This window comes from Bos indicus, chromosome 12 (genome assembly GCF_029378745.1).
Source record: "Bos indicus isolate NIAB-ARS_2022 breed Sahiwal x Tharparkar chromosome 12, NIAB-ARS_B.indTharparkar_mat_pri_1.0, whole genome shotgun sequence".
NCBI classification, from domain to species: domain Eukaryota; kingdom Metazoa; phylum Chordata; class Mammalia; order Artiodactyla; family Bovidae; genus Bos; species Bos indicus.
Window position 1 is genome coordinate 52015800 of NC_091771.1, and position 20576 is coordinate 52036375.

At 35.7% G+C, this 20576-nt stretch overlaps 1 protein-coding gene across 14 annotated transcripts in view; it reads right to left on the reverse strand.

Moving 5' to 3' along the window:
• Window positions 1–20576, reverse strand: part of MYCBP2 (MYC binding protein 2) — a 269649-nt gene that overhangs the window by 70218 nt on the left and 178855 nt on the right. For all 14 annotated transcript variants that reach the window (XR_011569887.1, XM_070800632.1, XM_070800635.1 and 11 more), the window contains 6 exons: window positions 17668–17883; window positions 13930–13985; window positions 12326–12441; window positions 9856–9953; window positions 9022–9138; window positions 8178–8318 (listed from right to left, as the gene is read on the reverse strand). Coding sequence is in view for 13 of the 14 variants with exons in the window: in XM_070800632.1 (XP_070656733.1) it covers window positions 8178–8318; window positions 9022–9138; window positions 9856–9953; window positions 12326–12441; window positions 13930–13985; window positions 17668–17883 (744 nt within the window). In the remaining variant the exon portion in view is untranslated. The remainder of the gene's footprint in view (window positions 1–8177; window positions 8319–9021; window positions 9139–9855; window positions 9954–12325; window positions 12442–13929; window positions 13986–17667; window positions 17884–20576) is intronic.

Here is a 20576-nt window from a genome sequence, read left to right on the forward strand (position 1 = left end):
CCAGATTTGTTTTATGACAAAAAAAAAAAAACAGTCTGCTGTTTATAAAGACAAGGTGAAGAATGCAGATTGTATAGATAGTGTAACTAGTACTACGAATAATAAGCGCATGTAATTAGTATATGTGAACTTGTTATTACTTTTTTAAGTACAAAAAAAAATCAGAAAGTAAAAAAAGTCTAATTCATTTTTTCACTTTTGCTCTCTTCTATAAGTGGGGGAAAAAAATCACTTGGAAATGTTACTGAAAGCTGTCGGCAAATTTGGTAAGAAAAACAGAGAAAAAAACAATCTGAATTTTTATCAAAAGGTAGACCTAGTTTTCTCCATCTCAAAAGTTTAGGAAATGCACAGAACATTTAGAATCTCTACATACAGTCTAAAAATATTCTGTTAAGGAACAACCAATTCACAGCAACATGGTCCCAGAAAAATCAACATTTTCACAAAATGTTTTCATGACAATTAAAATGATATACATCTACATAGATATATCATTCTATTAAATATATTTACTTGATCTGAACTGAAAATCTTTTCAGAAACTAGCAATTACACAATTTTACTGCTTATATAAATACAAAAAAGAGGACATTAAAAATGTCAATGAAAGTTGTGAACAACAAAATTCCCAACCAACTGTAAGCCATTTTACATAATGAGAATTTATTTCATATTCTCCAGTTTTGTGTCTTCCTCATGTATATACGTATATGGACAGATATAGATACATATCCATATACATACACCTATGCTAACACAGACATATAAGACATATAAAAGCCAGGGAAAAAGTGCTTCTATTAATGTGTCTACAGATAAACGCAAAACAAAAAACAAAAACCAAAGCTCCCTCCACATTTAAAAATAGATAGCAGACAGGGTACTTTCTCTTTAGGTGAAGTGGATACATGTTGCAAAGCATTCTGAAATGCCATTTTGGGGGTGAAAAAGTGTCCTTATTGGTTCATCCATGTATATAAGAATTTGCGGAGTATTTGCTCAAAGGTTTTTCTCCTTTTCAGAGAATAGTGGTACAGACTTTTGGACTAAAACAATGTCAATGTTTTTTAGCATATTCTATTTTTTAGCATAATTTTTTTCTACTATTAAAAGCAATGTGAAAAACATTGTAGGAAGTAATGCAGATTGAGTTAGGAATAAAGAAGCAATGTGGTGACTGACAATTTCAAAAATTTTATATTTATTTCAGTGTTTAAACTCAGTGAGTCTGACAGCATGAGTTAATATGCCCTCATGCTAACTTGAAATAGCTTGAGATACCTTAAAGTGATGTAACTGCTAACCATGGTAACAAATTGCCAATACAATTTGTACATGTTAATTATATGTGGATTCAAATTTGACACTTCTTTTGCTTTGTTCTACATTTGTAGAAAATTCTTAGTGTATACTGGTTTATTGTAAGGCTATTTTTAAAACGTGGTATCTTAACAATACTGCATTTATCAAGTATCAAAAAAGCACCAAACAGAAAACTGAAGTTTAAAAATAAAATATACTGCATAGTTTCTTTTGAAAACACAGGGAAACTTAATCTAAAGATATAAACATGCATGAAAATATTAATTTCCTCAAAGTCTCAATTTCTCACCATTAAAACATATAAATTAGTTTTCATATTGTATAATTTTATAGACTAATGAGTACCATTACATATGTATGTATATACATATATATACATACACAAATACACACATATCTACAATAATCTAAGTCATCTTATCCTCAAAGACTATTCTGAAGGCAAAAAAGTTCTGCCAAATAAAATTAGAAAACTAAAGTATGCTAAAAATCTAACTAAATTGATGAGCACCAAATTGCAGCTTTAAGACAATAAGCTTCAAGGCATAGAAGAGACAAAATAAAAGAATAATTTTTATGGTGAAATACATGACCAAACATTCCCAATGCTTGAGCACAGAGTTAGGAATTACCATTTTTAAAATGAAAAAGATAAGTATCTCAGGAGAATTAAATACAACATATAGTGTATGTTGTGACAGTGTTATTTTAAAGGCCTCAATTCCATTTTGTTTAGGAAACTTAAATGTCAAGCTTAAGAATGAAATGAAGCTTTTGACACCCATCTAAGGACAACATATTTATTAACGGTGTATTAAGTAAATATTTAGTATTTACTAAGACTGAAAAACAGGTCTATGCATACACATACACACAAATTTGCTAAGAAAACAAAACTAATAAATCTGAGGTATATTAAAGCTGTGACTACCATGCATCATTAGGTATCCCAAAAGAATTAAATTGGACATAAAAGGCATGAAATATATGCTAATTTTACCAAGTACTCTGAGTAATGTTATATGAGAATATCAAATGATATTTTTCCTTCTCTCCTCCAAATCTTCAGAGTCCCCAAATTTAGAAAAATCAACCAACTTTCTATATGTGAACATCAATCAGCCTAAGTAGGTAGAAAGTGGTTTGTATAATTGCATGGAGACTCAAGTTGCTTCTATAAGAATTTGAATAATATTAGCATTGTAAATATATCTGTGAATATTTCTAATGAGGTATCATCTACTTTCCTTGATATAAACTTTGTCACTCAACCTCACAATGTTAAAAGACCTCATTTATGACAAAGTAGACAATGAAGCGTGCCTATAAATTTCAAATCTCTAGTATCTATTTTTGTAATAGAAGTAAACTTGCTTTCCAAAAAATTTAGGCTCTATCACAGGCACTCAAATGTTTCCCAAGTCATGTGCATAAATTATTTTTTCTCTCTTTTTAAACTTATTATTTTCCCTGGTGTATGAAACATTCTACTAGCTTAATGTGCAGTTTCCAAATCTTAAGAATTTTAATTTAAAATCAGCTTTCCCCAGGTATCCTTGAACATACATCACAGTATTCATTCTCATTTAACCATTAGGGTTATGAGCATTCGTATTTATTTAATTGTGGAATTCTAGCCAAAATAATATGATTTTTACAGCTATATTTACTTTATCCTCTTATAACTGTATTTGCCCTTATGTCTTCACTAGATGAAGGTAGACTAAACACACAAGCATGGGCTTTGGAATTATATGGACTGGAGTTTAGAACTAGCTCCACTACTTACTACTTATGATCTTGGGAGAATAGTTCTCTTCTCTCATTGGAAAAATGAGAATAATACAAACTTAACATCAAATGGATATACTGAAAATTAAATGAGAGAATAAAGGTAAGAAGCATAAGACAGTCAGAAATTATTTTAAGCAGTATGATCATACTAAATGCTAAGAATTAAAATTTAGCATTCAACAAATGTTGAAAGTCTGCCACAAACTAAATGAAATATTTAACACTTTGGAAGAAACAAACAGGAGTAACAGGGGATCTTAAGTGAGTCCTAACCCTTAAGGAGATTAGAAACAGAAATAAGAGGTATATAAATACAACTGGGCTAAAGAGAAGGAAAATAAACTAGGCATTATGAGTAGCTGGAGAAAGATGTAAGCCTTTTCTGCTTTTACAAAGTGCTACCTGAGCAGGAAGGGAGAAAGTTAATTTCCCCAGTATGTAGAATCTTTCTGTCCTCAATTCATGCTTCACCCTTATTAACTATTAGTTACCAAACGCAGCATGACTTCGTAACTTTGGACATTTGATTCTCTAATGTGAAATTCCTTAACTCTTTTACGGCAATTTTTCTTTGAAACCTCCTCAAATGTCACCTCCTAAGTGAAGCCACTCTGTAACTCATCATCATGCAACTTAACTTTGTGAATACTGTACATCTATCACATTACACAGAGAGCACTCTAAGGACAAGAATTGCACTCTTAATTATTTTGTATCCCCTCCCCTCTGCCTCTTCACCCAACACCTTCTTCCCAGCTTAGTGTCTGGTACATAGTAGGGACTCATATGCTGAATGAACAATTAGTGAAGTGATAACTAACTACATGGATGAACAATGTCAACAGAAATTTTTGAGCCTGGCCAATTAGGAAAGTATTAGAAAAGTTGCGGGGGAGGGGGGGGGGGAAGGAAGCAAAAGCATTTTAGACAAATGAAATAACATAAACAGAGACTAAAATGTAACGTTAAACAGTGTATTCTAAAAGGGGCAATAAGTCTAACAGACCATGAGTACCTCACAAGGAAGTATCTGTGTTCTTCATAGTTATCTTGATTCTTTCCACTGATTTAAAAGTCGTTTTAGAAAGAACACTCATAATATGAATGTCTAATGCTATTTAATCTTTAAACAAGAGCATTACTAAAGTCATATTTGAACCAAATTAGGGTGTCATTATTTTTTAGTAAATTAATGACATTTAAGGGCTTCCCTGGTGACTCAGACAGTACACAATCTGTCTGCAATGAAGGAGAACAAGGTTTGATCCCTGGGTTGGGAAGATCCCCTGGAGAAGGGAAAGGCACCCTACTCCAGTACTCTTGCCTGGAGAACCCCATGGTCAGAGGAGCCTGGCAGACTACAGTCCATGGGGTCACAAAGAGTCAGACAGGGCTGAGAGACTAACACTTTTACTTTCAATGACATCTAAATAGAACTACTGCCAGTCAGGCCAAAATGTGGCTAAAGAACATATCTACAATGAAAACCAGTGTTCTGCAATATGAGTACAGAAACAGGACAGGGTAACAAAAATCACTTTAAAGTTTATTCTAAATATGGCTATTTATGGTAATCTTTTTAAAAAACAGATCATCAAATATTCAGTGTTCAGTTTCCAATCCCTACCCCTATTCTCCCCATCAGTTTGCTTGAGTCAGGCTCCAAATATGGTACATCCATTCATGTGAACACAAAATTCTTTTAACTAGACAAAGTTGAACACGGTAACGTAAAGATTGCTCAAGGAAACTTTTTGGTACTTTTGCATCTTTTTAAGTGAGTGGCATCAATCCTTGATAATCTCTAATTTTATTTCAAACCTGCCAGCTTTCTGTTTAACTGAATAGTTTTTACAATGGTTAGCCATAACTGACAGCTGATTCATTCACCAACGAAGTATAAAAAGGCAAAGTAGGTGGCAAGTTATGTCTCCAGTAGTAAAAGAAGTAAGAGATGCAAAGGAAGCAGCAGCAAAGTACATTTCTTTAGCTGTATTAGTTCCCTGAGGGGATGAGATGGAATCATATGCTCTGTCCTGCAGAGTAAGGTACTCATGAAAAGCTTCCTGACTGTCGAAGAGGCCTGACCTGGTCCTAAAAATCAAAACCCTGGGAAATCAGCCTGTTCCTGCCTATGCCAGGCTCTGACTCCAGTTTTATCTAACATCCACACTGAAGCAACTTTACACCAGTTCTGTCTGAAGCCCCATGCCAGTTGTCACACATATCCTCTGTCCTCTTTGGTCAAAAACATGCAATGCAAATCCTTATTTAGGTCATCTACCTGTCCTCTTATTTGTATACCAGAACTATGTTAGGCATCTTCCTGATCCAACAGCTAGTTATTCCCATTTGTCCCATAACTTTATACTGTACCTAATGGGACCCTTTCTCTGATGGTAAACAAACTCACTTTCAAACCTCGCAGGTCACAGTGTTGCCAGCACCTGTATATGTGGATGTGGCCACATTAACGATCCATTTCATTCAATAAAATGCTCTAAGTATGAAATCAATTTCAAATATGCTACATTATCACACAAATTGCCTGTCTCCTTCCAGCTCTTTTAGTGCAGTGTGTTCACTATACTGTTGCATTTTATTAAGTCCTCCAAGTCCCTTGGACCCTCCACTAATCCTTTCACATTTCTAACTTAAGCTGCAACCCACAGCTGGTGCTCTCAATCGCTCTTTCATCAGCACCTGAAATTTCCTTTTGTCCCTATTTCAGCAGCCCAGGAAGTTCTGGCCAGCACTGTCTGCTTTCCTGGCTCTTTTAATTCTGGAGACTCAGGGCCATGGGGGAAGAAGGGTGTCTCCAGGATGCATCTATCCAGTGGTCTCACTGGGTCCTTCCTGGTGCAACAATCCCCAAACAAGTAGTTTTCTTTGTCAGATCGTGCTGTTTCTCTCAAATATTACTACAAATTCTTATGGCTTTTCTAAACTCTCTAACATAACTCAGTTGTTTTAGTCTCAGCTAATGGCTTTTCTCTCTTCTCTGGAAATGATGGTTTCTTTCACCTCTTCCCTTTCTCCCTCATTCCTAAAAACTTACCTACTGCCACACACACCATCTCCCCATTCACAGAAACAATTCACCAGTGTGCCCTCAATTCCATTTTCTCCTCTTTTTTCAGCCTTCAGATTCCTTTTCTGTATCTTTGATGCCCACCTTTTCTACTGGCATCTTTTAATTTATAAGGATCTCAAGTCACTATCATCCTTAAAAATTAAGGAACCAGAAAAATCTCAGCCTTCTCAGTGATACCAGATACTCTGAGTTACATCAAAAGAGAATTCATGTCATGTTTCAACATAAAGACAAACTAGAAAATACCAAAAGCTACTTCCTTTTGCTTTCTGTCTCCAATAAAGTCAGTGATAACCTCTTCATTCACACAGCAGTGGAAAGCCATCGAGTATTTGTATGGCTCACTCCATTTACCTCCTCTCTCTCTGACCTCACAACTGTCTGCTAAAACCCATCTCTTGGCTAAAGTTTAAAAGCATCAAGTAACAGAACATGAGGATTCCAAAACGAAGCCACGGGATTCAGAATACTTCCTGCTCATCCTTGCTACCTTTGTTTATTCTCTTGTCTTGTCTGTATGAATATCCTCCTCCTCCAAAAGTACCTCCTCAAATGAGCCACAAAGGAATTAGGAAAAAAAATTTTGAAGCAGAGGATGTCGTAAAGATAATATAATCTAACATAATGCCCTATTAGGGTCTTAAAATACACAAAACCCTATATTGGTCAAAATTTAAAATATAAACTGCTAACAAAATAAACACAATGGCTACTGTAATTACTGCTTTAAAATATCATCTTCATTATCCTGAAGAATATTTGGTTACTATAATGAGAGATGGATTAAAAGCATTCAAGGGAAAGTTTCTAGCCCCAGATTAAAAAAAAACAAAAAAACAAAAAAAAGCAGTAGACCAAAACTCTCTAGACTTTCTTTATCATGCATCTATTAGTTAAAAATATATAGACAGCTTCTTTCCCCATTGTACTATATAAAACAAATACAAAAGAACAGAAAAAAGAATGTTTAATAAATCCAAACAGAAGTTCTATTATGTTCTTTTCAAAAGCATCATTTTATATAACCACCCTTTTGGAGAACATTACTCTGGACTATCAAGGAGAAAAACAAACAACATACGGACTGATTTGATAGAGCGAGCTTTATGCACTGATTCTTTTTAAAGAAATTCTTAGTTTAAAATACTAAGGTTATTTTTAAAATAAAAATTTATCTGTAGTATATATTAGCAGTGTCATGTCATTAATGTCATTCTTCAACATAAAGTCAAACTAGAAAATACTAAGAGCTACTTCCTTTAGCTTTCTATCTCCAGTAAAGTCATATATTTGGTTGAGATGAAAAGGAAAACAAAAAAATCACACATTTCTGCTCAAATTATAAAGAGAGCCATGGGTTCCTATCAGAGTTAGTGACTTTTGAGCACTGGCTATATGTACTCCACTGCATCTCTCAAAGAGGCTAATAGAACTCTCACAGACTCTGAGATTCAACTAGAGCACTATGGCGCTGCAAGTTTAAAAATCCCCCTTGTTTTAATGAGGTAGTATCATACACCAAGAAAGAAAAGATTCAAACTTAAGACAACACACAAAATTACAAAACGCCACCAAAAAAAAAAAAAATCATACGTGTTTTTGAAATGAATAGTAATACTGAATTCTTAAATTTTAGTGTTGAGTTCATTCCAAACAGTAGTGTGAATAAGGAAGGAAAAAAAATGTCAACTACTCTCATTAGCCACTCTCATTCCCTGTCTCCCTGGAAAGAAATCAGTAGGCCTAGTTTTAATTTACTGCTTCCTCCTGTAATGGACTATATAGTATTAAAGGCCTTAGCCTTGCCAAACTTCACCTTTATTACACAGAAGCTCTCAGAATTCAAGCACTTGAAGTTATTTAGTTGTGGTTTACCTCAGAACTGAGAAGCCTTAATTAAAGAAAGCCCTGTAATGAGGACAGGGTACCCCTATAATCCTCTTTAAAACCACCTTTTACTTACGTCAACAGGGACCAGAAGACTTTTCCCAAGATGCTGATTAAAAGAGAGGCACCAGGCTTCGGTATAACCGTTCATGTTAGGAACATACTTCTTTATCGTCTCATCATTGAGCCTCAGCCACACACCATCATCATTGTGGATCTATGGGATACAAGCAACAGAAACAAGCCATGCCCGCCTGTCATTCCGAGGAAGGTAGCAAAGTTCTGAAAGGCTCAAAGCAGGCAAATAATGGTGGACATGGAGATTAAGAACCTAGTTTTTGCATAAGTATGGGAGAACCTTTTAGGAAAACAACCAGCAAGCCAAGCAATACAATAATCCACATGGTGAGATCGTAAAACACATTGTCACTTAGAAGTAAAAGCACAAAGAAGTCACACTTTGAGATAAACACTTCAATAATAAAAGCAGAGGTTTCCCAAAAGAATACAAGCCTTTCTTCCCCTCAATTTAGATTTTAATAATCAGAAGTTACGTAATTGTATTATTAGAAAAATGTCCTGTCCAAAGTTAAGTGATACAATAAACACATACAGAAGCAAACAACATTTTAAAAGTTCAAGAAAAACCACTCATTTTCACTGAATTCTCATACTGGCTCTGACTAGTATGTTAATTTTTATGCTAAAAATATAATTTTAGTTATTTATTGATAAAGAAAAATAAATGCAATATTTGAAACTCAATGAATAAATTTTTAAATTCTGTGAAACAATTTTCCAAATACTACCCAAACTGCTTAAAACATATTCTAACAAAAAATTTAGTAACCTTATATCATGCAAACAGTGCAAAAATTTTTCATCCAAAATTTATTACCAAGTGTTTCTTTACAAATTACCTCATCAATGAAAGTGATGGTTCCATTGACCTTCACTATGCCTATCTGCTCACTCTGAAGAGAAGGGTGGCTACGGATACGCAGCCCTGCACTGTCCTTGGCCACAAATTTTCGAACCTGAGAAAGGCAAAGACAGACAGATGAAACAGGGAAATCATGGAAGAGAGACCTTATAAGTGGTAAGAGATAAACAGACTTGAAAGTATAATTCTGAGAAAGCTTCCAAAATTATTTGTAGCTGGTCTTCCTGTGCAAATAACAATGGCTTATTTTTAACAATAAAGAGAACATTTTTAAGTATAAAACTGTAAATCACTGAAAAAAATAGAAAATTATTTGTATATTAATAAGTTAATTTCTAAACTTTGAAGACATGATAAAAAGGAAAAAAAAGAGCCTTTTTTTCCTTTTAGGAAGGTATGATATAAATTCTATTACCCATGTTTCTTTTTTTTTTAATAAGTAAGTAGTTTACTAAAATTCCTATAGCACTTACTCTTTAGATGTTAGGAAATGAATTTAACAGCACAGGATACTTTAATCTTGAGAACTTTACACACTTTAATGTCAACAGACATTTTGTTAATTGTAAACTTTCAATAACAGGAAGTATACAGAGTCTATAAATTACTATAGCATTATACCAAGAAACCAAAAAGTACAGTTTTATACTTGAATTACCATGAACTAGTCTTCAAGTTTATTTAGGAATACTTAGAATTCAAATACTGAAATAAGGAAAGTATTAGACATTGGATGGCCACCTTGAAGGATCAGTGAAGAAAATTAATAAATTTCAGACTGATTCATGTTCTGATTTCATTCTCCCCTAACCTTATTTGGTTGAGGCTCAGTCTTTGGTTTGACCAGCTGAGTTCCTGGTGGTATCATTCCTTTTGGTGGGTCTTTTACTTTGACTTCTAGGCCAGCATCTGTAAGAAAAGGAAGGGAACTGTAACATTTGAGAATATAAGGGAGGGAAGACCCTTAAACCTAACTTCATATACATTCACAGGCTGTTTTAGACAATTAAAAGAAATATCTGAATTCTGTCCTTCAAGGTAATTAATATTTAACAGCTAAGAAATAGACGAGTACTTGGAAAAATGACTGTGAGATTCCAAAGGGGAGTCTCAGGGATTCAGGAAAAGAGGAGGGGCTATAGACTGACTATATTAAATAATAATGAAAATTTTAAAATAACAAAAAAAGAAACCCTCGTGTGATTGAACATTATCTCATAACATCTGATCAGAGCACTACTTGTCATCTATAACAATTATCTCATGAGTAACAGGCAGCAAAGCTTGGTGTTTACAAGCTGGGACTCTCATGTTAGACTTGATTGTTCCTAATTCTGTCATTAACTGTTTGACTCTTTAAGAACAGCACCTAGTTCACTGAGCTGCTGTGAGAATGAAATGATTTTAAAAATACATATAGAATATATAAGATTGTATAAAAAATTTTGATATATATTAAATACTCAATAAATGTTAGCTATTAGCATCATCATTATCCTAATGAAAATTGTCCTTGCCTACAGTCAAGCAAGGTCCTAGCCTACTATCAGTTTGGTCACCTCTGGTGAAAGCTGAGTTAAGAAGTTAGGGAAGAAAATGAATGGTTCTAAGTGACTATGAATCTTTTTCTTCAATGTCATTCCAGAAAATATGTATGAATATAAGTGGATTTTTCTTATTTATGTTAGTTTTCTTTACCCACTATTAGCAAAGATTGGCAACCCATTCCAGTGTTCTTGCCTGGAGAATCCCAGGGATGGGGGAGCCTGGTGGGCTGCCGTCTATGGGGTTGCACAGAGTCGGACACGACTGAAGCGACTTAGCAGCAGCACCAGCAGCAGCAGCAAAGATAAAACCTTTCTTGACTGTCTCTACTTTTGAACTTCTGTAATTTGTATCCCTTGCATGTCACTTCTTATATTTTACTTCCTGTGATTTTGTTTGCCCCATTTATCTTGCAATCATCAGTAAGCTGTTCACTTGACAGGAACTGTCTTATCTAGAACAATGTTTCACTTAGAACCAACAGAAGTCTGCTGAACTAAAGGCTTTAAGGATACTCTGAAATAAAAGAGTACAGCAAAAGGCTGCAGCTAAAGGTGTCTAGGATGGTACAGATGAATCTGATATATCTAATCCTATGGTTGTTCTTTAGTTGCTAAGTTGGGTCTGACTCTTTTGTGACCCCATGGGCAGTAGAATGCCAGGTGTCTCTGTCCATGGGATTTCTCAGGCAAGAATACTGAAGTGGGTTGCCACTTCCTTCTCCAGGGGATCTTCCCAACCCAGGGATCAAACCCATGTCTCCTGCACTGGCAGGTGGATTCTTTACCACTTTGTCACCTGGGAAGCCCCAATCCTACAGTTACACTACATTTAATGCATATTCTATATGTCTACAGTTACATCAAGGTAAAGCACCTCTTTATCTTCACTGTAAAAACAAACTAAAGTTTCCCAAAGGGTATTTTGGCGGAATGTTGGAACAGTATTACTTTTATCTCTACCCCCCTCTATCTCTTCTCTACATGAAAAGGTTTCATGATAAGTATTAAATGAATTGAGAGGATTTTTAATTTCAGAATGTCTTAAAATTCCAAATATGATAATATGAATTGGATGAATATCTAAGATGAGACTACAATATATGGGGCATTCTAAATCTACCTGATCACAGGAACTCATTTGCTTGAGGAGCATTAGAAAATGTAAGTGCTATAAGGAATCCATATTGATAAACTTTTTAGAGCTTTCTTGTCCAATTGCTGTCCAAGTATATGGATAATTAAAAAATAAAGAGTAGAGAAAGATTAATCCCCAAAGGAAAGGTAAGATATTTTTCAAAGTTAGTAGAAGGTAAAGAAACCCATTCTTTCAACAAGTATTTCCTGAGCACTCATTGTGTGCCAGGCACTGAACCACACTGGGAGATCCAAAGATGAAAGAGGCTGCTCACAGCCAGGAGAGGAAGACGCACCATGACGGGGAGACGAGGCACGCATGTGGTTACAGGGCAGCACGGAGGAGATGGAACTGACTAGGCACACTAGGGAACGCAGGAAAGGAGTCATGAAGGCTACAATGACTCATAAATTACTGTAAAATGTTAAGACCTTGTAAATGCACAAGTTAAGTACTCATTATAAAGGAGGACACGATGCTCCCTACAAGTTAGGAAGTCTGTCCACGTCTGTGATACATGGACAAGGGCAAGCTAGAACAGAAAGAGGATTTTGATTCTAGTTCTTTACACTAAGTAACTCACAACTTTAGAAAAATACCTATTTCAATGCCATCGATGGTAACATGAATAGTGTAGAGCCCAATAGCCCCTGGAGTCCAGTTGGCACAGTAAGTGCCATCATTATTGACACGAATCAGCATATTCTCACTGGGTCTGAAAGGAAATAAGATGAACACTGGAATATTTACTTTGGTTAAACAGCTGACATCATCATGAACATGTATCAGCAAACATTAAATTTCTGATTATATGATCACAATGACTAGCAATCTTACTGCCCTGTCATGGTGTTTTCCTACTCTCCATGATTAAATTCACTCTTTCCTCCTCACCACAAACCTCCAGCACCCCTCTTTCTGACTCTCAGCTGATTGCGACCTCATAAGTTTCTTCTGTTGAAAAACATAAGCAATCAGATACAACCTTAAGGTTGCAATTAGATTCAATCTCCTTTGCTCTACCTCCTGTTACAATGGCAGGAATGCCTGGGTCCTGTCCAGTGCCAGCCCCTCCGTTTGTGCTCTGGATCTCATTCACTCAACACTTCAGTGATACACTTCTCTTGCTCTCTTTTGTTCATCATTACCTTCTCCCACTTTACTGGATCATTTGCTTCATTTCTATAAAAACTTCAAAACGTCCCATCTTAAACACCTCCTGTTGATACCATACCTTTCCCTATAATACAGTCTCATAGCTCTTTCCCCATTTACAGCAAAACTTACCTGAACAATTGTCAACAACCACTCTCCATGTCATTTCCCATTCTCTTCCAATGCTTATCCTAACTATGCTTTTGCTCCCAATACTTCTTTGCAATTGATTATGTCACAGTCACCCATGTCCACCATGTCCCCAAATTCAGTGGCTGTTTCTTTATCTTCAGCAATCCTCAGTGGAATTCGATAATAACTTACAACTCCTCCTTTTTTGAAAAACCTTTTTGCTTCTGCAACATTCTTCTGATTGTTCTTGCATCTCACTGGCCACTCTTTCTAGGTGTTTTGTCGGCTCTCTCTTTTCTGACTACCTAGGATTGCCCCAGGACTTAGGTCTAGGTCTCCTGTTTTCTTTCAGTGTCATCTCTGCAGTTGATCATTCATCATTCATCAATTTTAAATACTGTATCTATAAAGATGATCAAAAATTTATTTCTGTTCTGAATTTCAAACTGGTATTTCCCATTGCCCTGGGAATAGCCCCTGATGAGCAAATAAAACAGTCGGCCAAAAAAACATGCTTCAGTTTGGAGTTAACAGAATTACTCAGAGCTGAAAATCAGAGTTCTCATAACTAAGTTCAATAACAAGTGCAACATATATTAAAATCACTCTGCCACTCCATTAGGTGACGGACAGAAGGAAATAAAAATAGAAAAAACAAGCCAATTTATATACTTTTAGATACGAGTTATTTCTGTATTACCTTAATATTATGTAACATATTGGCAGTATTTATAGTTCAATATAAATACATGCTTCCTGCAAATCTACACATTATAAAACCTGTGGTAAGTCTCTACTGGGAATTTTAAAATGCTATAAAATATTTCCTTAATAGACAAGAAAGTTGGAACTCATGGTGATCTTAGTTGTAAGCAGCTGACATGTCTTGGCTAAGCTTTGAGGAAATGATCCTTACCTCTTAGGAGTTGGTGATGCAAAACGCAGTTCTTCAAACGAGTAATTTTCATAAACCTTTAAGAAAGAGACCATCAAGAATCACAAAATCATTAGAAACATTCTTAACTAATGCAGTGACAGAACACTCAATAAATGGTACCGAGACAACTGGTTATCCATACAGGAGAAAAAGAAAAAAACTCAATTACTTACATCACACCACCTACAAAAGTAAATTCTAGGTGTGTTAAAGATGTACATGTAACAAACAAAACATCAACAAATTCAGAAGAAAAAAAGGACAATATGTTTTGAGCATATTAAAATTTTAAATTTCTCCAAAACAAGGACACCATAAAGAAATGGCAAAGATCAGCCTTCACCTGAAAGGGATTTGTAATTCATTTAACCAAAATGGGATACAAAGCCATAATACATAGAGAACATAGAGAACAAATTAATACAAAAGAGGGAAACAACACAAGAGAAAGGTAAGTAAGACAAATCACTGAAGAGGAAATCTGAAAGGCCAATAAACACTTAAAAAGTTACTCAACTGAACCAGAAATCAAGGAAATGAAAATGAAAACAAGATAACCATATCACAGTCATCAAATTGTGGTGAGAACCAAATGCGGGTGAGAACATGAAGCACCTAACATTCTGACACACAAATCAGGGGCCTATAAATTTTACAAGTACGTTCTACAATCCAGCAATTCTACTTCTAGATATGTATCTTAGAGAAACTCTTGTTCACGTACAAAAGGGAGTATACATAGTTATCTGTAAATGTTTGATATAAGAAAATCTCCTTTCCTGAAACAAGAATTAATATCTCTAAGAAACAGTTTGGGAATGGCATTCTGTAACTTCCCTATCCTGGGCCTCTCAGAACATTCCTAAAATACTGAATTCAGTCCTGGTAACTTGACTTTCAAAAGAAATTATACAAACTTAAGTATGCTACCAGGAAACTAAAAGAATGCCTAGAGAGGTAAGGAGGCAAGAAGTTAAATTCTTTAAAGAAAAGTTGAATGAGAATGTTTAGCTTTAATTCTTTAACAGTCAAAACTAAAACAAACAAAAAAAATAGTCAAAACTATTAAATTTTTAGTCCCTTTATTTATTCAACCTCAATCATCTCAACTTCTACTTTTAGTCACTCGCACTGAAAGTCACGGACCTGTGACACTACCTGCTCAGTTTTCTGCCTCTGTAACTCCTAACTGTTTCTATTCTTAAGACTTCTAGTCCTTCTCCCCTCCCCAGAGTTCTCTCCCTGAATCCACTTTTATTTTCCTTCCAAATGAGCTGGATTCCACTGACCTTTCTTTAACCACCAGATGCCCAACTTCCTTTTCAGTCATTGTTTGCTTGTTGAATTATCTGGGACAACATCCATGCCGCATCAATCTAAATGATTATGATCATTTTTTTTCATGTTCATAAGACTCATACTGCATTGCTAATACAGGATCTTCAGTTTCAACTGATTCTCCAAGGAGGGCTGATAAATCTTTTCTGATTACTTTTTCCTCATTCTGTACAATGACTATTTCATTTTTTCCCCTTTGGTTCAAAATCTTGATCCTAAGATTCATCACTCCCATCTCCAATCTAAGACATATAATTGCTATCATAAATAGTCCCTTGGCCACACAACCTATAAACTTATTAGCAATTTATTTTATTTTCCCTCTCCTGGTACAGTGAAAGAGGTAAGAGTTCTCTTATTTACAGCCAATCCCTTTTTATCTCTCGGAGTATCTTCATTGTCCCTTCTCAAATGTCTCCTCATCAGTACTAAAAGATGTCTTTCTATATTCAATCTCAAGACTCTAAAGCCTTATCTCAATTCTATTTCCTCTGTCTCTTTTTATAACCAAACATCTTGAAAGACTAATGTACACTCATTTTATCTTTAGCTATTATCACCTCTTTTTAAAATTTTTATAAATTTTATTTATTTTTTAATTGAAGGATAATTGCTTTACAGAATTTTGTTGTTTTCTGGTAAATCCCAACATGAATCAGCGATAGGTATACATACATCCCCTCCCTCTTCAACATCCCTCCCATCTCCCTTCCCATCTCACCCCTCTAGACTGATACTATTTTCACCTTCTCTTCACTGCAATTTAATTAACCAACTATGTCTCTAAAGCTGCTCCTGTCAAGATCGTTGCTAGATCCTTTTCAAAACTTCACTTCTGCAGCAAAACAACATTAAAGCTCCTTAATATGCTTTCTGTGACTTACAAGCCATGGCATAAGGCAGCTGGGGAAGTAGTTAGGAGATAAAATCTGGAACCGACTCCCTGGCATTTGGGTGCCCTTTGACAACTTACTCAATCTCTCTATGCTTCGGTTTCCACATATGTAAAATGGGAATAAAAACCAGTGATGTATAGGGTTGTTATGAGAATTAAATGAGTCACCATATGCACCGTAGTGGTAAAAGGGCCAAAGGTAAAAATCGGTGTCCTAGTTTCTACTAGCCCTCTGGCTGGTATTCTTGCCAACATTTTTGTTTCCCTTCTCCATTTTTTTTTTTTAAATCTAGTAAATCAACATTTCTCAAAGTGCAGCTTTTGAATATAAATCATTCTGCATATTTGTTTTATGTATATAAATTCTGGAACCTCTTTTTAGACCTACTGAATCTAAATCTTTGGATGACAGGAAAATCTCCTTTTTAAGTAAGTGCTCCTGGTGATTCTGATGTGGACAAAAGTTTGAGCATCATCATTACTGACATTCCTCAGGACCCTGTCCTGGAAGGTCTCTCTTCTCATCATGTTAGATAGACATCTCCTACTTCCATAATTTATGAATAATCCAAGTACTGATGATTCTCCAATTCTTTTCATGAGGTAAGACTGTGATCACATCAGGTTTGTAGTTTCAGCTTCTTTTTATCTATCTTCAGATGGATATTTCAGAGGTATCTAAAACCACATCCAATGCTGAATCTGTTATCCTCCTCAACCCAAAACTGCCCCTTCAATATTATCACTCTTACTACTCAAGCTCAAAACGTTTTATTTCCTTCCTCTTTCTCTTTTCAGCATCCCCATTAGCCACCAAGTCTTACTTATCCTAAAAATCTCCTGAATCTATATTGACTGACAACTCACTAGTCCAAGGGATGAGCATATCTCACCAGATTAAGTCAGCAGTCTCCTAAACAGACTTAAACCAAACCATGTCTTTTGATTACCCACCCAATTACTTTCTCCATATTCCACCATAATCTTTATAAAACCAAAAATTATGTCATTCCTCCAAATGAGAGCCTACAATGGCTCACACTGCTCTCTGAAAATAGCATAATTCCTAACTTTGATTTCAAATAATGACCATCTTGATAATTTAGATTAACACTGCCTCTAAAGATTAACTAAAAAAAACGAGACAAAAATTTTAAAAAATCTGTCTAAAAGCCTCAAGCCCAAAGAGGGAAGAAACCCAAAGAGATAAGCCTAACATTTGGAAGAACCCAAAGCTGAAGGGGGCCTCAATAATAAGCTCAGAGTCTTGAAGGGGTATGTCCGAGAAATAATGGTGATTTGAAAATACACAAGCATTTTCACAGGAACTGAAATGTTTGCTACATAAATGAATGGTAAAAAATAAACTTTTTCTGGGACGTAAAATAAATTACCTTCATTATTGTTATGGCAATATATCGAGCCTCCTTCACTATCATGGGTTCATACGAAACATCCAGCTTTGGGGAAGTAAAATAAATTACCTTCATCATTGTTATGGCAATATATCGAGCCTCCTTCACTATCATGGGTTCATACGAAACATCCAGCTTCGGGGAGGCTAGTCCGCCAAAGGTCATGTCGGTATTAGAAGATGCAGGTGGTACTGCAGGACTACCAGGAATCCTCTGAGGCTTCTTTACTTGCTCTTGTTGCAGAGATGTTTTTTTCTGAGAAACAGGAACGGCTTTCACTTCCACCTAACCAAGATATTATAAAATCCAAATGACATTATTATATAACTGTCCATGACACATCAGAAGAAAGCAATTTACAACTTTAAACTGGCAATTCTTTAAGTTTTATGTTACCACTTGTCCCCCTAGGGCATTCCTTAAAGACTATTTAACAGTGCCAAATGATTATGAAGAATGCATCTCAACAGGGATCCTGGACACAGTGCAAAAGAGAGGCTTTGTTTTTGGGAATAAATAATCACAAATATCAAAACAAAATAAAAACATGTGCCACCATTAATAACATCTAGGAAAGGATAGTAAAATGTATCTACATTCTTACTGGCATTACTTTCCAGTAATCTTCACATATTTTAAAGCACTAAACTCAACTTTAGCTATATATACTGTTCTGCAAAGAAAAAGAACTCTACTGACAGATGTCTTACAACTCAACAGATAATAAAGCAAATTTTATACCTAAAACTTAAACATGTTTATTTACTTTGCAGAAAGAGTACTATTAGGTGGTTCTGTCACCAACATGAACTATGAGGGCCAAACAATCTAATTAATCTTTCAAACTCAGTTTCTTCAGCGATAAAATGGGGTGTCTTTTATCTGCTTTACTATAGAGATGCAAAGAACAGATTTCCTAAGGCGTGTTAAAACAATGAAAGCACAAACTACCTCATAAACAATACTCAGAAGTACCTTCCAAGAATTATAACAAAATATTACATTGTTGTTTGCTATGCACTGGCAAAAAACACTTGGTCCCTCAGTCAGTCAGTCAGTTCAGTCGCTCGGTTGTGTCCGACTCTTTGCGACCCCATGAATCGCAGCACGCCAGGCCTCCCTGTCCATCACCAACTCCCAGAGATCACTCAGATTCACGTCTATCGAGTCAGTGATGCCATCCAGCCATCTCATCCTCTGTCGTCCCCTTCTCCTCCTGCCCCCAATCCCTCCCAGCATCAGAGTCTTTTCCAATGAGTCAACTCTTCGAATGAGGTGGCCAAAGTACTGGAGTTTCAGCTTTAGCATCATTCCTTCCAAAGAAATCCCAGGGCTGATCTCCTTCAGAACGGACTGGTTGCATCTCCTTGCAGTCAAAGGGACTCTCAAGAGTCTTCTCCAACACTACAGTTCAAAAGCATCAATTCTTTGGCACTCAGCCTTCTTCACAGTTCAACTCTCACATCCATACATGATCACTGAAAAAATCATAGCCTTGACTAGACAGACCTTTGTTGGCAAAGTAATGTCTCTGCTTTTGAATATGCTGTGTAGGCTGGTCATAACTTTCCTTCCAAGGAGTAAGCGTCTTTTAATTTCATGGCTGCAGTCACCATCTGCAGTGATTTTGGAGCCCAGAAAAATAAAGTCTGACACTGTTTCCACTGTTTCCCCATCTATTTCCCATAAAGTGACGGGACTGGATGCCATGATCTTCGTTTTCTGAATGTTGAGCTTTAAGCCAACTTTTTCACTCTCCACTTTCACTTTCATCAAGAGGCTTTTTAGTTCCTCCTCACTTTCTGCCATAAGGGTGGTGTCATCTGTATATCTGAGGTTATTGATATTTCTCCCAGCAATCTTGATTCCAGCTTGTGCTTCTTCCAGTCCAGCGTTTCTCATGATGTACTCTGCATATAAGTTAAATAAGCAGGGTGACGATATACAGCCTTGACGTACTCCTTTTTCTATCTGGAACCAGTCTGTTGTTCCATGTCCAGTTCTAACTGTTGATACCTGACCTGCATACAAATTTCTCAAGAGGCAAATCAGGTGGTCTGGTAATCCCATCTCTTGAAGAATTTTCCACAGTTTATTGTGATCCACACAGTCAAAGGCTTTGGCATAGTCAATAAAGCAGAAATAGATGTTTTTTTGGAACTCTCTTGCTTTTTCCATGATCCAGCGGATGTTCGCAATTTGATCTCTGGTTCCTCTGCCTTTTCTAAAACCAGCTTGAACATCAGGAAGTTCATGGTTCACATATTACTGAAGCCTGGCTTGGAGAATAGGCAACCACAAAGTAACCAACGCTTTAAAGACCATTTTAGCTCTTCATCATTCTGAGGGTCACCCAAAGTTTCTTCTGTTCTTTTCAGATACTACTTCTATGGCTGGCAAGAACAGGTAATTCAACAAGAAGATCTTCACAGAAATAGAAAGAAATGCATAAATGAAAGTGACAATATTACTTAAGTAATTGAGAGACATCCCAGGAGCGTGGATTGTTCTTATCAGTGTCATTCTAGGGAGTTAGTAGTTTTGAGACTCTCCCTGTCTACATAAAGTGCAGGTAGCAAACATGTCTCACTAAATAACCACAATCCTGAGTTGGAGCTATGAGAAATCAGTATTTGGATTGACATTATGCTCTGGAAATATTAAAAACCCATCTGACTTTTTTAAAACACAGAAGTTTAAAGATAAATAGAAAAATTGTTCAGCTCATATACATGCCACCATTAAAAGCTTTAAACTTAAATATAACAAAGGAAAAAAAAAAGTAAATGCTTCCAAATCTTAAGAATTTGATTTTAAATTATAGCTACTATTTTCATATATATTATTTTGATTTAATATTTCTTTAAACAACTATATTTACCCTCAGTAAATTAACAGGAGATGTACATCTGCCTATATACCACCAACCTTGAAATAAATCAGTAAATAATTTCATACTTTGTAAGTACTGAGATAAA